General features: G+C 31.1%; 1 protein-coding gene across 2 annotated transcripts in view; it reads right to left on the bottom strand.

The window, feature by feature from the left end:
* LOC140063663 (integrin alpha-6-like) overlaps positions 1-18,668 on the bottom strand; it is a 75,533-nt gene that overhangs the window by 29,713 nt on the left and 27,152 nt on the right. For both annotated transcript variants that reach the window (XM_072110107.1, XM_072110108.1), the window contains exons 4-6: positions 8,037-8,228; positions 5,674-5,836; positions 3,686-3,899 (exon numbers count right to left, since the gene is read on the bottom strand). In XM_072110107.1, the coding sequence (XP_071966208.1) occupies positions 3,686-3,899; positions 5,674-5,836; positions 8,037-8,228 (569 nt within the window). The remainder of the gene's footprint in view (positions 1-3,685; positions 3,900-5,673; positions 5,837-8,036; positions 8,229-18,668) is intronic.

Below are 18,668 nucleotides of genomic sequence, written 5' to 3'. Positions count from 1 at the left end.
ATTTAGTAAAATGTCCACTTATAGCCATAGCTTAATAAAAGATCCCCTACTAAGAGTTCCTCTATCCATTTCCATTGAGTAAAGTGTTATTGCACATTTAAATATATAATCATCTATTTGAACTACAAAATCCAGTTTACTCCCAAACATTGCTTCCTCAGACATTGATTACCGGGACCATTATCGTCTTAGGTATTCTATCCACGTTTTAGCAGACAGCTCACAACATGTCGCTATATGAATCAAATGTCTGGTACATTGGCGCCGCGTTATTGTCTATATTTCAGTCCCCTGCTGCCCACCTCCATAAAAAGATGACCAAATATGATCATCAAAATATATTTAAACCATTCATAGTTTTATATTTGTAATTAATAAGATTACATTAAATAAGTACTATAAAACACCATCGGGACCAAAATAGACCAAACAGGCTTGTTTGTTTGTTCACACCAGTAATTAATTAATTCCTAGCAGTTCAATAAGAACAGTTACTCTGTTAGGGCTCGTGCTTAAGTAAATTATTTCATTATAAAATGTTTTTAACTTGCCGAATACGTTATAATTTAGTGGTTTATTATTATTTTTAGAACACTATTTTCAACTTCAGATCATGAATTTGTCTAAAGTACTACATGAAAAGTGAGCAAACTATATAATAAGAAAGCAGCAATATCCTTAATACTGTTTCTCTAATCCCTGGTTAAATGAAGCTAATGTATTTTCCCATAATCCTCAGACAATTCTCTTTACAGCTAGGCCATCTGGTTTGTTACACATCAACACTTCTGTGTTTACTCAAATTAATATAATCTTTATAATTTCTTATCAGATATATTTTGTAATAAATACCTTTCTCTAAATATTGTTTGAAGCTGTGTTATATGAAGTATCAAATAATAAGCTTAGGGAATAGCTCAAATTGATATAACAAGAACAGTTGTTAATGCTAGTATACAATAACAATTACATTTCTTTTTGATGTCAAGCAATATCTTTTTAAATATAGGGAACTTGAAACAAATATTAATTATTATAATGCCAGAGTGATATTACTGTCTGATTGGTTAACTTCATATTACATGTCATTTATTATTAGTTCTATGCACTGGAACAGTTCTATTTCATAGTTCTATTAAATGCTAGATCTATTGTATGTAGATGGGTACTGTCTATATCTGTTCTATTCTGCATTCAAAATTTGTAGGCGGCGTACTGTATATTTTCCTAGGATAGTAAGCAGTGGAATAAATGTATTAAACAAAAGCTAGCACTCCTTTGTTAAATAAACTCAACTCATGAAGATATTTTCTTCTTTAACTATAAACATTAATTATTTTTATATGATAGGCAGCAATGGTAGTTTGAACTTTAACATTCTAAACACTTTCTTATGAGAAAGGGGAATTTATTCATGTTGTCATTAGGCCTATTTACCCACAAGCGATAATGGTGCCTGGAAATACTGATGTTGTCAATGTATTGATTAGACGTTAGAGAGGTGGATATGTGATTTAATAACCAGCCAAATAAACCCCTAACAACATACATCAAAATACCGAAGTGTCTCAAAGCAAGAGAAGTCTCATACCGTATATTTCGGTGTATAAGTCGCACTTTTGACACGCAAATTTGACCTCTAAATTAAGGGTGCGTCTTATACACCGAACATAAATGCCTCACCACACAGATTGTACATAGGCCTATGCTATCGTCACCTCGTTTGCTACTGCTAGGCTAGGCCTAGCTACAGTAACTAACGTCTAACGTAACGGCAACCTGCTTCTGCCTAGTGTTCAAGGCATTTTAGCATGATGTTATACTAAATATGATGAAAAGATTTGTTCATTATGGCGCTCCCATAAAATTTCATTTGTAAACGTTTACGTACGATTGGAATAGTATTTATTTATACAGTAGTTATACGCACGATCGCCGTACCCCCAGCGCAAGCCCTTTCTTGGTGGCCACATGGTGTATTTATAGTTATACGCACGACCGCCGTACCCCTAGCCTAGCGCAAGCCCTTCTTGGCGGCCACATGGTGTACGGTATTCGACTAGTATATTCTCCACTTGATTATAGCATGGACCTAGCGTATACACTTCTCGGATACATAGATACTAATCGAATACGATTGTCCGTGAAAACGTGCGCCCTCTCGAAATGATCGAGCGAGGCTAGCCCACACACGTACGTGTTACACACACGGTCATGCACTCGATGTTGCGGCGAAACTCATGAATAACAAGTTAGAAAGAACTTGTTGAGGCTGGGCGCGGCCGAGCCTAGGTATGAAAAAACCTAAATAAAGGACGCCGTTGTAGATATAACAAAATATATTATTACAATAATATTGATTACAATTTAAAAAAACATTGTTTTGATGAAAAATAAGGTGCGTCTTATACATCGACGATATAAAAAATACCGATATTTTACTCTCAGATAGGGGGTGCGTCTTATACACAGGTGCGACTTATACACCGAAATATACGGTATTCAATTTTAATATTAATAATTTGGAATTGAAAAACCATCCTTATCCTAGGTCAGATATAATAGCAACAAATATTTAGCAAAACAATCCTCTTAACATCATTTTTCAATAATTTTGCATTGAATAGATTTCAAAATAACTTAAGTTGTGTTAAGAGACAAACACAATAAAGTATATATTTGTACTGTAATGTTAACAGATCTAAATTTAATGTGAAATATATAAGAAAAAAGCTTTAACTAATAATATCATGATACTTTGCTGTTATTTACACTATAAAAAGATAAAGTGATTAACTTGATTAAAACTACAAAACAACCTATTCAAAGTCTGATTTTAATGAATCCTCATTTTTTCATTTTTTTGGACAATACATCTTTAATTAAAATACAATTTTTATTTATCCTATCATTTGATGTTAGACATTCAAACTCTCCTTCTAATAACAATAGTGTTTGTTTTATCTTTATACTGGGTGACCTCTTCAGTCAAAGACTGATCTCCCAGAGGGCCCAGTAGGTGATCAGTGGCTGTGATGTACTAATACACCGGGGTAAACCCCTACTCGTCTCGAAAGATGTACTAGGTTCTTTAAAGTGCACACGAGCAAGTTGTGTACACTGGACCTACGGTTTATAGTCCTTATCTGAGAAGACTCGTTCTACCACCAGAACCATGGAGTGAGTGAGCCTCGAACTCGAACCCCTGCCGATGTTATGGCTACGTGATTACGGTTCCACTGTCTTAACCGCTCGGCCACTCACTCACTCACTCACTTATAAGTGTTTATACCAGGATACAAATTTATATTACAAAATTACAATTGTTGTTTTATATAAACAGAACATGATCAGAGATGAAGAGAACAATTCGGAACTAAACGTTGTTATCAATAAAGCCTCATATTGTTTTAAACATAATAATTTTGTAAAATTTTACCAAAATTGTTACATCTCTTTAATAAAAAGGTGAGCATCAATGATGCAATATCTCACTATAGCTCTGTCCACACTATCAAACTAGTTTAAGAAAAAAAGTGTGATGTGGCCAAGTATGGTTGTGATATGACTCATCATTGTCCATATACAGTATGGCCACATCACACGTTTTTTGTCACTAAAGTTTGATAGTGTAGACAGAGCTTGAACTGTGTAGATATTTTAAAATGAAAACTAAATAGCTTACCCGTCTCCATTTAGGTCAACTGTACATGTTTCATAGCCAAATGATTCTGTAAGACTCTCACCATGAAGGACTTGGTGGACAACTAGGACTTGCTCTACGATGTAGAATATCGTCACAGCACCTTTTGTTTCACTTCTTGGTGCACCAGCCACGAAGAAGTTAGGATCCTCACCAGCTGATGTATTCTTAAATTTACCAATCGACATAGATAACCCTAAAAAAATATTTATATCATTTGTTTGGAGAATCATAAAAGATGGATAACTTTAACAAGGATTAATTGTGATGAATAACTATTTACTGTGAGAGATCATACTCTGCAGTAGTTAATTATAAACCTCTTCTTACCTACCATAATAAATAAAGCTCTGTCTGCATATCAAACTTGTTTGACAAAAACAGTGTGATTTGGCCAAATATGGTAGTGATGACATCATAGTGTACATATGTGGGCACATCACATTTTTTGTCACATAAAATTTGATAGTGTAAACAGAGCTTAAAACCCAGTAATCCTATCATTTTTTGCATACAAACATTTTAATTTGACTTTAATATAAATCAACAGCATTATCATTCGATAAATACATTTCTTGGACAATTTACATATATATATCATCGTTGTGCTTTTTTAAAGGAAGCTGTAATTTAATATGTAACTGGAAAATGATTCATATATTAAATAAAATACAATTTAACACTATTGTTTATAATTGAGAATTGATATTTTAATTAAAATGTTTTATTGAAAAAAAAATAAATAAACAATTGAAACTTTAGAAATGAACATTTTGACTTTCAAATAATTTATAACTATATCATATAAATACTATTCATAATAAGGAATTGATAGTTGACAAAAAGAATATAGTTGTTTATAAAAAGATACATTTTTTCAGATCCAGTTAAAGATTTAACCCCAAATACTCTACCAATACATCTCACTTAATCATAGCATTCACCTCTATTAAATCAACCTATATATTGTAATTAGGATTGTGAAAACAGATTGTAGGTTTCAACTCTTGTAACTCAAAGATACAAAATCAGTCACAAGGATCATAAACGCCAGGTGTCTTGCACAGAAAAAACAAGAATGGCTTGAAGGGATAGCTTTATGTAAAATAGCATTCAATGTGTCATCTCCATACCAAGTAACATTGTTGCATTTTTGTCAAAGCTAGGACATAAAGTATTTCTTTTATATTTATCTTTAGTATGATGGCCTGAAGGAAAACAATAGATATTGAATATTTCTTCTGAAAAGCATATGTTCCAAATTCCATATTGCTCCGATTACGGAACTGCCTGCATTTTGTAAAATACAGAGATTTGGCGACAATGATATGGATAATTTGAAAATTGCACATTCATAGTTAACTCGGATTACATAAGCAATTATTTCCTTAATTGTGTCAATATCTAGAAATGTTTCTTTTGTACATAAATGTTTATTTTGTTGCAATTTTTTGTGTGCCAATAAATTTCAAACATCAATATTTATTCATTTGATATAAAATGTAATATTCACAAATGAAGACAGTTTGTCTGATTTGTCATGCCAATGAGTGTTTGTTGGCATAATTGACGTGAATTTCACACATTATTGTTTATTACACCTAGCAATCAAATTTTTTAAAACCTTCAGTACCATTCAGATTAACTTGATCTAATAATCCCCGGACTCACCAACCTCCACCCCTCTTCGATCACACCCCACATAGCTATGAAAGGCCTACAGTTAAAAGTACTTTGCAAACTGTGTAACTGAATATGTGGCATATTGGCTAATGATTAAAATACGTCTCCATTCCAGCCACAATCAACAAACCTTAACTCCTCTTCAGGTTTGCACTTAAATCATGAACTATTTGTCTAGTTCCATTCCCAGAAGGCAACAATATTGTATCATAATATTGCAATTTATACAAATTGTGATGTCATTCATGTTATAAATTATCAGAATAGTGTGCATGTTTTTGGCTCACCTGAATAACTTTGTTGACTCACGCCTACTTTCGTTAATTCACTAAATATATTCACAGTAATAGAAAAGAAATTGTCAGTGATATCAAGAGCTATCATGCCACCACGGAACTGATTAACTCCTGGAACTCCAACTGCCATGTATTTAAAATTCTCTTGCAATTCCTGAATAAAGAAAATAATTTTAGTGACTGTTCACACATGCTTTCATATCATACAAGAGTACAACTCATTGGTCTGAAAAAATAGTAAAAAATATTAATAAAATCAGCTTGTAATGACCATGTTAATTAATCAAGTCTGAACAATTTTATGTAACCATGCTTTTACAATACGAAAGCATTACTCCATAGATCAGAACACACTAAGCCAAGAGCTAAAACCCTTAGGAAAATCTGATACAATACAATTTTTACTAAAACATAATATTTATGACCACTAATAGACCGAGTGATATTCTTGATTTGATTTGAGGATGACCACAGTAAATTTTCAACAGTAGGCCTACACCTCTGACTATTATTAGCTATATGCTATTGAGTTTTTAGTTATAGCTGCTATATGCTATATAATTTCTGCTATATATGCTATGAATTTGTAGAGAGGTGGCAATGGGACACCTTAATGAAGCCTTGTTTTGGCACCTCTTATACTCTTATCACACTCAGCTGTTAAAGTGATCAGGTAATAGATAATTTAAAAGTGTTGACAAGTACATCTACTTCAACAAGTCAACTAATATATTTATAATAGGAAAGATTTCATTTATCCATGGAGGTATACACTAAATCGCATTTTGTTTTTGTTTTGAGTTATTTATATTTATAGTATATTCAATGTTTGTATTTCACTGCTCATTTTGTGTAGTGTATTAGAGGGTCTAGATTGTCAACACTGTATGCTACTGTAGTGTGGACAGAGCTTAACACTTTCACCGCCAGGCATTCAATAAAGGAAGTACCCCTCACCGCCAGCCATTTTAGATAAATTTACCTGTTTTTCAAAGCTCATAGCAAAGGTGTTTGTAATCAGAATATCATGCAATATACACTCAAATAATGAGATAGAAATAAACTTTCCAATGGTACCAAACACTTTATTGAAATAAAACTGTAATACCACATAATTGTACAAAGAACTTGGCTCACTTTTAGCACTTTAGGCTCAATCGGAGAACAAAGCAGAGATAATGAGGTTTTTAGCCTGGCTGCATCGTCTGTCAGTGTCACGTTTCTCAACCTATTCTACAAACTAGTTTAAGCCAGGCTAGCTAAATTATCTCCAATTATTTATTACATTTTATAAACCAGATTTAGGTACAAATATACCTTCATCATCTGGGGATAATAAATACTCATTTTCAGAGTCAGAGTCGGCAAATATTTCTGCAATTGCTTCGTCTGCAGTAAGCACATTATGTTGTTTACGGATAGGACGCGATGTAGGCCAGCTGGGTCATTGGCACTAGGGGTTAATAAAGTATCAAAATATTTGCGGTCCAGGTCGATTTGGATGTTGAAATTTCTATATGCGGTCCATATATACATGATCTAACAAATTGTGCAATAAAAAGCCAAAGACGGAAATTTCCGTCTTTGGCGGTCTGGCGCTGGGCATCGAAAGACGGAGATTTCCGTCTTTGGCGGTGAAAGTGTTAATGAGGTTATTAATACAGATTTTTTTACCAATCTATCAGTAAACACTTAAAAAATACATGCAAGCCATATGGCAATTGACAATATTCTACTTCTAAAGGCACATGGTAGTACTTTGAAAGCCATCTTGATGTTTTAATAATATTCAACAACTATTTAATTTATTTAAATGCATTGGTAACACCTCACTGCTGACAACAGTAGCTACAGACGGTATCACCAACATGTGGTAATACTTTTTATATTAATATCAGTTACTTTCAATGTGTTAGAAATAATTGTGTTGACATATTATTCATGGCTGAAAACAATTAATAACCTGTTTAGTATGATCTTCTGAATTTTGAGTCTAGGGCCGATTGAGATGCTGAGAGTCTCAGTGAGACTAATTGAGAATATTCTAACCAAAGCTACAAAAGACATTTAAATCTTTCCCACTAAAATATATACAGTAAGCAGATAAAAGAAACAAAATTAAGGGACAAGGCAGGAAGGGGTTGGCCTTGCTCCATAAATCTGCAATCAATATAAGAATTTTGAAATTATGATAAAATGGCACCTCCCATAAAAGGCATCTTCATCCTCTGCCTAAATCATTGCCTGGTCCTTATAGTTTGTTGACATTATGTCTATTTTACTACTTGTAAAAATGAGGAGAAAAATAAGAATATAAAAAGATCTGATAAAAATAACCTGGGATAATAACTTACTGATTGGTCTTTTATTTTTGTTAAAGCAAGTCCGGTTCCAGCCTGACAGTACCCATAGTCTTGTTTCCTGCTGCCTGAACAGAACTTTATTCCGTCTGGTTCATCTTTAATGTTTACATCATAGACATTCTGGTTTATCTGGTAACACTTTCCAAAACCCAACAATTCATACTTATACCGATGAGCACATATCTGTAAAAATAAATAAATACAAAAAAATATATTTAATATAAAATAGATAATTTTAACCGATAACACTCAACATTAATGCTATTACAAATGTTCGCATAATTTGGCCAAATTTAGCATAATTTTATCCTTTTTACCCTCTACACGGCAAAAATTTAAAAAGTGTTCCAATATTGTATAAACACAGGCTATGATCGAGTGCTGATTACCTGGAAACCGACATTAGCCCTTGCCCCACAACGTGGGGACACATTTTGTGGAAAGGGTCAAAGTTAGGTTATCCAATAACCTGCTAAGGTAGGCGAGATAGACTGAACATTTTTCCAAAATCTTAAACAAACTTTGTTAAATAACAACTGTCATAGTTTGTCAACTGTCACAAATTTTTAGTTTATACTGTTATATAAATTGTTGGAGTATAAAATGTTGGTTTAAATGCAAAATATAACCTTCAATTTTAAGCCTTATCATTAAAATTACAATAACCTTGAAAATATAATTTAATATCAATAATAATAATTGTATTGTTGTGTCAATCAGCAAACAGATAAGCCTTTAAATACCAAAGGGACTAATTTATTCTCCAGTCGATTTGTATTCTCCAGTCAATTTGTTAAAATTATCTGAAAACACAGATGGAAAAAATATTGTATATCATAACTATCCTCAGTATTAATCAATATTATTGTGCTAAAGGAGTTTCCACTAAAAAGACAGCAAAGAAACTGTTTTACACTGCCTTATTTAACTCCATTTGTTGTTAAACCTTTTTTTTTCCAGTAATTGTTCTGCACCAGAAGGAGTCTAATTTAAAAGCGGATTTCAAACATTTTTCAAAAATTCTCTTTTTAAAAAAAATATATAGGCCTATTCTGGAATGTACAGTAAATGAATTGAAAATAATTTTTTTAATATAAAGTACTATATAGATTTAATGTTTGGTATGGTGGTCATTGTTTAAACCTCTAGCAATATCCTTAAACATTGTCACATTTTTGCAATTGCATCAGATGAACCAACATCAAACCAAAATGGAAATGTTTGTATGCAATTTAAAAATAATTCAGAACAAACAATATCATTTTCATTATCGATAATCTCTGTTAGCTTATAGGGGCATCACATACAGTAGTAGCAAATATCTGATAGCTTCCATGCGGCGGATAATAACTCCAATGATGAACGACTTTAAATCTGAGTTCATCTACATTCTCACGCCCATCTGAACCATAATGAAGCCATCTTAAATGCCAAGGGGTTCCATCGCTATTAGGGAGCATGATGAAACTAAACACACTGGGCTTAGGGCAACATAGATCAGTGAAGATAACATACTTTATAATAATCTTCTGATTCATATTTTGATTCTAATGATGAAAGATATGATCTCTTAATTTATTGGGTTGATAACAGGTTGTTGTGGAGCCAGTTATACTGTCTGTGGTTTTAAAGTGGAGGAAAAAACATTAAAAAAATTACCAAGGCTGTGGTTCTTTTAACTTTACAGAATACATTTTAATATTGGTTCTTAGATAGTCTATACTTTTTATATAAAGATTTCAGTGTAACCTAATTCTACTAACTCATGCATTTGATTAATGATGTTCGTTCTGTTGTTTTACAAAGCTTAACTACAGTAATTTTGCGAAGTCAAAGAAAACATCAATCGATAACAAAAACTTAAAAATTACTCTGCAAGATTGTCATTCGGTGTACACAGTGTCCTTGTACCATGAGGGCACAGTTGTATTAGTCTGCTTTTAAAGAAATTGCATTGGTAGTCAGTTGATCACAAAGAGTAAAGTTCAACATTTTGAAATTTGGGTTAAAGTTATGTCTGTGGTCACAAAAAAATATCTGAATTGTAGACCAAGGTGGTGGTTTTCCTGCCTTATTTTATTTCTTTCATTTAACTCCTAAGGAATTCTTACAAAGCATAAAAATATTTTAAAATTAATGAAATTAAAATATTTTTATACAGTAAGTAGATAAATGTTTAAATTAAAATACTGTACTTGATAACACCATATTAAACCACACATTCTTTACATTACATTTCTTAAGTATCTATTCATACTTTAGAATACTAGCAATTAGTAGTATAGTGTATCTAAAAAACAGAAAATGTGATCCAAACATGTAAAAACAAGAAGCCACAAACCCATGCAATATTTTGGTAATTGCAGATCTCTCTTGTCTTTATTTTAGTTTTAATAAATCATATTTTATTATTAAATTAAATTAAATTAATAAATTATTAATTAAAATTAAGATTTTACTATTAGGCCCAGAGCTAAAATTCAAATCTAAATTATCATTCATTCTTTTAAATAAAATGTTCCTTTTTAAGCTAGATCAGAAGTGAAAGTGTTTCAAATATTTAGGTAGATAGCTCATGACAACTTTTTTGACAATTTTTTAATAGCCAGGATCAGTAAATTTTTGTCCTCGCACATCTTTTTCTCCTTTTGTGAAGAAAGACCCACCCTATAATTACTGTACAGTACATACACATCTTGTAAAAAATAATGATTTCAAAGGGAGACACCATGCTAAAGATCAACTAATAATATTAATATAACTAATGAACCAAATTAATATTTGTAATCCATTGGCCATAATTGATTTACATTTCTTAATAACTCATCGAACTAGAAAAAACTTGATTCACATACATCAAAATCAATGATATTTGTTAAATGACTGTTATAAATAACACACTAATATTTAGCTCTACTTACAAGTACATATGCAATATTGATTTGAAACCGACAAAGGAAAACCAACAATAGAAGATATTTACTTTATGAGTATAGGCATTTGTCAAGTATTTTATAATCACCTCCCTACTCAATTTCAGTTATGTAAACAATTTGACAGCAATACAGAAAATCAATAATGAATTGCAAATATGTTTTTTACTACATCAAGTTATTAAGGCAATGAATAATCTGTGTGATTAACTTAATACATTTTCTTTGATTATAGTCAAAGATTCCATTTAAGAGTTATTTACAGTTATATTAATACAGTATGACTTGAAATTTAAATTTCGATTTCTTGTATGTAAAGCAGCCTGATATTTTATCAGATGATGAGAACATATAATGTTGATAGCTTATACTGATGAAAAGCTAGGAATGCAGGAAAGCTCTGCTCTGGATTTTTTACTCTTATTGGTTTGAATTTAGCTTTTTGCTTTATTATTTTGTATCTCAATTGAGATCCATCCACTGATACCCACAGCATTGTAATTTTTTCATAAATTTGCCTTTGGATTTATATATTATGTATATGTATATATTTTATGAGAAATTTTAAATAAAGTTTATTTGTTGTTAATTTATAAATTGTTGACGATTCCCTCAAATTTGAAATTGTAACTAAAGAAACCCACTGTTCTCACTGTAATGATAATAATTGTAATGACAATTCAATCTTGAATACAGTTGCAAGTTTACAATGGTGAATATTTATGCTGCTGCTAAACTTTGCAATGCTCTTCCTGTGCACATTAGGAAAGCCAAGAGCCTCAATTGTTTTAAAACTTTTTTATAATTCTTTATTTCTTTTATGAATTGTATTACGGTAAGCTTCATTTTAATTTTGTACGTAAAAATGTAATATATTATGGTGTCATTTGAATATACAGTATATTTTATAGAAATGCGCACTTTTTAATTAATAAATTATTTTTCATTAATGCTTTAATCTGTCATTTACAAGGGATAATCTACTCAAGGATTTTTGCTCCTGTTTTAACTTTGCTTCAATGAAGACACTATATACCTTGTACAGGTAAGAATAACAAAAACAAGTCTTGTAATACTTGTTAAAGTTAATTAGCCGCCTTAGGGATAATTAGCGCATTGTTAGATTTAATTAAGTTATTATTACAGCTCCTTCCTATATGCCAGAGAAATTTAAATTGTTTATATCAAATTAGCTGTCTACCTAGCTAAAGGCCAACGTACAATGACATGGTATTCAATAAATTAAGTCTGCATTAAGTTGGATCCAATGTTGATACCGTTTTATTTAGCTGGTGAGAATTGCGCATTTAGTAACAATGTTAAGGACATAACACAACAGTAGGTCTAAATGTAGAAATTACTGTAAAACCTTTCTCAAGATCATTCATGATTAAATCCTTTTAACATTAACAAAAACCATGGAGCTAACAATTTATATCACTGTTGTGCGGACAACATAAATATATATGTAGTATAATGGAAGTTTTCAGAGTGCCAAGGTAACAAGACAACTTAGGAAATAAAGGAGGTGTTTTTGCATAATATGCATTTTAATGAAAAAACATTTGCATATCAGATGTCCAATAGAATATGAATTATTTTTTTATTTGATAACCAATATCTATCTGAGGAGCAATATCAAGTAACCAGTTATATAAGCAGAACCAGCATGCCTCCCTCTCCCACTCCTTCCACTCCCAAGCACAATCATCCTCCTCTACCCAACATCCTCTTAAAAGTATTTAGCAAAACAATACATAATATTTCTACTTTAGCCTAGGATAATGCTGATACCTTGTAAATATTATAACTTGCTTGCATTTTCAGATAGGACTGGGACCCACAACCTCACTAGCCTGGGGTACACAACAAATTTCGCTGATGGCTATATATTCAAGCCCAGGTTAATAGCAGGCACAGTACTGCACCCACATGTTGATAATTTTAGATAGCTTTGCGTCAGGACACCGGAGTAGGACAAACTATCTGACTTTAACTTAGATTCCTGAAAATGCAAAGTCATACGTTGTAGTAGGCCTAGTTAAAAGTATCATTTTTATCAAACACAGTAAAATAAACATCTTCGTTGATTGTAGATTTCTTGATACTCATGTTATTGTTAATCTCAGCTAAAAGTAAGTAACTGTAGAGTTTTTCTTGCTAAGCATATCATCTATCTAGTAGGTACTTAAGTGATTGTGAGATCATATGAAATCGAACATTAATACTACCTGTTCTAAATACAAACAAACAACCAATCTTGATTTTGCTAGATATACAACACAATGTGATAATCAAAAAACATGAAAGCAACAAAGGAAATATAATTACTCTTTATTTGTTATGTTGAGAAAAAAGATGAAGGATTTATAAAAGGAGACACAATTTCTTTCTGCGATTACTAGAACAACTTATAATGAGATATTAAATTGTTAAGTTTAAAAACATATAATTTATAGACCTATCATTAATAAAAAGGGCACATCATTTCTATACAAAGAAAAAAGAGTTGGATAAAGGGCTTAATCCAGAAAAAATGGCTTAATCCAGAAAAAATGGCTTAATCCAGAAAAAAGGGCTTAATTCAGCAAAAAGGGCTTAATCCAGCAAAAAGGCCTGAAATTAATTATTGTTGCTGACCAAATGAACTAATGCTTTTGTGTTACTAAATATAAATACAATTGGTTATTAATTAGCAATCAAGATATCCTGTGGAATATACTCAACACACTATTAACTGAAGTCATTTTCAAAAATAAGAATAAGTAAGTAGGCCTCACGATGACCCATTTTGTCAAACATTTTCAAAACTGAAATAAGTTCTTTGAATCTGTTTGAGTCGGTACACTACTATGACGTTATAAAAATTGTAGGCATGTCGACAGTATGTGCACATGTATTTAATTTTAAAATTGTTGTGCTTCGCAAGATTAATTTGACAGTTTTAATTGATTGAAAAGATGGGAGACAGATTGTGGTGTCTATTTTTCTTTATACCTTGATATTTTTTTATGTGCATGATTTTTATTTAACATTGTTTCGTATAAGCTTGGAGTCATGATTCTTAAAACTGATTGTAAACTTATTAAAAATAAAATTGTTACAATATTCACAAATAATTCAATCAATTTAAACTATTTTAAGGATGCTACGGTTATACAAATCTTGGCAGAGTTATGAAGTTTTCGTGCAATGTCAAATTACAATTTTAATTACCTTTTCCCAAATATGATAAATCAATCAATCTTTCGTGCAAAATACAAAAGTTATTCCTCTACGGCATCAAACTTTGTCATTTAATGCGAGACTAGATCACACAAAAATGTATCTGTCAACAAAATACTATTTTACCCCTATAATACTCATTTTCAGATAAGAATCTATGATTTGGCAGTTGTATTGTTATATTAATAAGCAATGTCAGATGCAATCTTTCAATTATGATAATAATTATTTTTAGATAAAATCTTTGGGTATAAAGTTACAAAGTATGAATAAGGATTAAAAACTATTCTTAGATAGAATCTTTGAATATATGAAGTGAAATCTATTTTGTAATACTGCTGAACTTTATTGATCCATTTTTATTCTGCAGGGTATTGCAGAACAAAAACATTAAAGTGCCTTGTCTTGTCTGCATCTGTATTTACTTCTGTCTTTGGTATTACATAATATATCAATATTTGAATATCATTGCAACCATTTAAATAGTAGTTTCTTGGACGTCGCCTTTTCTATCGATAATAAACAAAACAAACAATATACACATATTTTCCAGTAAGTTATACATAACCCTGATAGCTGTTATCGTCTTTTTTGTATACTGTTTATTAACAGCCTTGTTTCAGATCTTTGCTAAACCATGAAACTTGCCAATTTAACAGCATTGTGAAAAAAAGAAACCTACAGTAAAGCACATAATGTGTGGCAAATCAAACACAAATAAAACTATTCTAAATCAAATTGTACCACATGTATAAGACTTACTGTTTTATGAAAACCTGTTAGTATTAGTATTTAGTATTAAGACAGTGGAACCGTAATTACGTAGCCATATTATCGGCAGGGGTTCGAGGCTCACTCACTCCCTGGTTCTGGTGGTAGAACGAGTCTTTTCGGATAAGGACTATAAACTGTAGGTCCAGTGTACACATTTAGCTCATGTGCACTTTAAAGAACCTAGTACATCTTTCGAGACGAGTAGGGGGTTACCCCGGTGTACTAGTAGGCCTACATCACAGCCACTGATCATAACTTGGCCCACTGGGAGACCAGTCTTTGACTGAAGAGGTTACCCAGTATAAATATATATTTCAATCAATTCAATCAATCAATTAATATTACATTTACTTAAATAAGTGCAATTGATTGGACACTATGGCCATGGTTCATTTACAGTACATACATACAAAGACAGTGTCTAACACCTGTGTGAGGCTAAATGTTGTATGAATGTTTTACTTTTGTTCATGAGAAAAATACTCTGATACTGTGAGAGAGCATGGATTGATTAAAAGACCCCAGGATAAAGAACGTTATACTCAAAGCGTTTGTAAAAAGCATGCTATGAAGAAAGAAATTAATGCATCTAATATTATACCATAATATATCTCAATTAAACATAATTGGTATGTATTGCTGGTATTGGCTACAAACACCTCCAGGAATAAGACTGAAATGTATACTACACTTCTTTTGTTCTCTGAAAATTGAGATGTACAACAATAGCATGATATTAATATGAATGTATAAAATTCTGTTAACATTTCTTGTAATAATGTATGGTCACTTAATACGGCAATGACAATTCTTTTGTATTTTTAATTTGCTCTTAGTGTTGAGTAAATTCAAATTCAAAGTTATACTCTTAGAAGAGCGTATAACCTATTTTTGTTTTGTATATAGTGAACCTAGTCAAACGGACAACTTCATCTTTTTTATATTACTGGAGCACGTAACCAATTTGTGTTATTATCAGCACAATGGTGCTTCTTGCTTCACCGACGTCGTAAAATTTGCAAATAATTTGTCTTGATTTGTAAATGACAAGTGTTGAAATGGAAGGGATTATCAAACATGCACAATTTGTTATTGTTAAAATGGGTTAACTTTACTGTACTTTTATAATACAGTCAACTCTCCCAATACCGGACTCTCTCTCACAAAACAAAACTTTTCTTGAGGTCCAAAAGGTCCCAAATTTTGTTTTTACCACCAAAAACACATTACCAATACTTTGCAGAAAACCAGAAATATTAGACAAGCCCAAAGGTGTCCGGTATTGGGGGAGTTACCTGTATAAAAAAACTGTTTAAGGGTATTTTAAATACAGAAATTTTATATTTATTATTTAATATATTGACCTGTGTATTTTTGTCTATGTCAAATAAAGAAATGTTAATTTCAAAACATTATAATATTAATATTATTATTATTGTACCATCTGGCCCAACATTTATTTTTCTAACACGACATAAAAATAATAAATATTTATTACCTATCGTCGATCAGTTATATCATATTAATTACTTCCGATTTATTTGATGTTTATAAAAACAGAAATTATGCTGCTTTTGTATTTATGTTTTTTTATGGTCTATTTTAAAATGTATATTAAATATCTGATAAGATAGAAAAAAATACAGGCACCTGCATTTAGTACAGAATTGTGTCTGATTATTTTTTTAAAATGTATCCCAATACAAATTATGCAGGTAGTAATGATAGTGGATACTTATGTTCTATTTAATTAACTGTCTTAACCACAAATGTCATGAGCACTAAGCCTCCTTTTGTGTATAAAAAGTTTACACCTAATGGACTATTACACAGGGGTAACCCCAAACCTCTACTATTTTAAAGGATGCACTGGACTGGGTTGTTTAAAGTGTGTATAAGCATGAGGGCCATGTGTACAATCCAGTGCAAAGTTCTTATAAAAGAACACTTTTTAAACTGCAAGAACTATGTTCGGCCACTCGACTCCATATGGAGTACTGTCATTTGTATGCAAAATCATGCCTGTCTAAATCAAGCTCACCTATGGGCAGTAAATTAATGTTGTTCATGTTAATTGTTCATGGAGTGGAATAGGAAGCAGTTATTATAGTAATTAACATAAAATTTCCTTATAATATTTCAAATTCTAATAACTTTAAGTTAAAATTGAAGTCAATTTATACTAAAATCAAACAAATAATGATTCTATCACTATAGATGAACAAAGGATATATTTCATAAATAAATTGTTGAAATTATTTCCTTGAGGAACAATCAATTGTACACATTGACTCATCACATACTGATACGCATGAATAAACGTCAATCATTTGTATGTGATTTATATATCTGTTATTCACAGTAAGCAGGTTAGAATAGCAACACCTGAATAGTTACTATATTTTGCAATAACTATATTTATGGCATATTATATTAAAATAACAAGAATAATCTAATCTTCATTTATTTATTTAATTTATTCCTGTTTTACATACCACTGTATTAATATTTTTATTTTATACAAACAAATATAGAGGTCCAGAAGGTGCCCCCCCCCCCCCTACCTAAAATAAAAAAATACAATTTTAAAACTAGGTCATAGTTCAGTACTTCATTTACAATTCAACAGCCCCCCCCCCCCCCACCTTCATTAATTCAAAATCCTTGGATATGTGTTTTTCAGGTTCTTATTCATATTCTAAAGTATTCATTACTCCCTCTCTCATTTAAATTATGGATGCACATTATTTTTTAAATTTGGTCCGAGCTTTGTAAACAATTAGGTAAAAATAGTTCACCCTCATCAAAAACTTCTTTTTTTTATTTGATCTAACTATTTCTGTATATCATACTATATTTTATATCATAGGCTGTCAATCATCAATAAAACTGTTTTAAAATATATTTTCGACATTTTTCATAAATTATTAATCATATAAAATAACAATTTTTTATTGAAAAAATTCTGGTTCTATATGAATAATTCTGAAATATTAATGACTACAATCATTCTATAGGTACAACAATGGTTAGAATTTGGATCATTGTGTGGTTGATCGGTTCTGACGTTTTACTTCACGTTGGACATGTGTGTGGGAGGATGCAGCGAATGACTACCTATTATCTTTCTCATCTTCAATTTATTCCTTTCTTTTGTGACCAATCATTTAAAATATATGGAAACTCCCACCAATGTAACCACACAATATAACCACACAATAAGTAACACACCATAAGATAAAGGAAGTATTTAACACAAACTTAAAATAACAATATAGTATTATTATTATAGATACAGTAAAATAAAATAGGGGATTTTTATACAAGTTATAGGATGTACGCCAGTTTACCATTTTTTTCTTATTTAAATTGATGTTAAATGAAAAAAGAATTTTAATCTATTAAAATGATTTACATTCTACTGTACTGCCAATTTGAATAGATAATATTGTAGTAAAATTGCGTGCTGTGTAAGTAAATATGTGTAAGTAAATATGTGTAAAAAGTAAATATGTGTAAGTAGGCCTAAATATGTGTAAGTAGGCCTAAATATGTGTAAGTAGGCCTAAATATGTGTAAGTAAATATGTGTAAGTAAATATGTTTAAGTAGGCCTAAATATGTGTAAGTAAATATGTGTAAGTAGGCCTAAATATGTGTAAGTGGGCCTAAATATGTGTAAGTAGGCCTAA

This window comes from Antedon mediterranea, chromosome 1 (assembly GCF_964355755.1).
Source record: "Antedon mediterranea chromosome 1, ecAntMedi1.1, whole genome shotgun sequence".
In the NCBI taxonomy this organism is placed as follows: domain Eukaryota; kingdom Metazoa; phylum Echinodermata; class Crinoidea; order Comatulida; family Antedonidae; genus Antedon; species Antedon mediterranea.
This window is presented reverse-complemented; position numbering and strand designations above follow the sequence as displayed.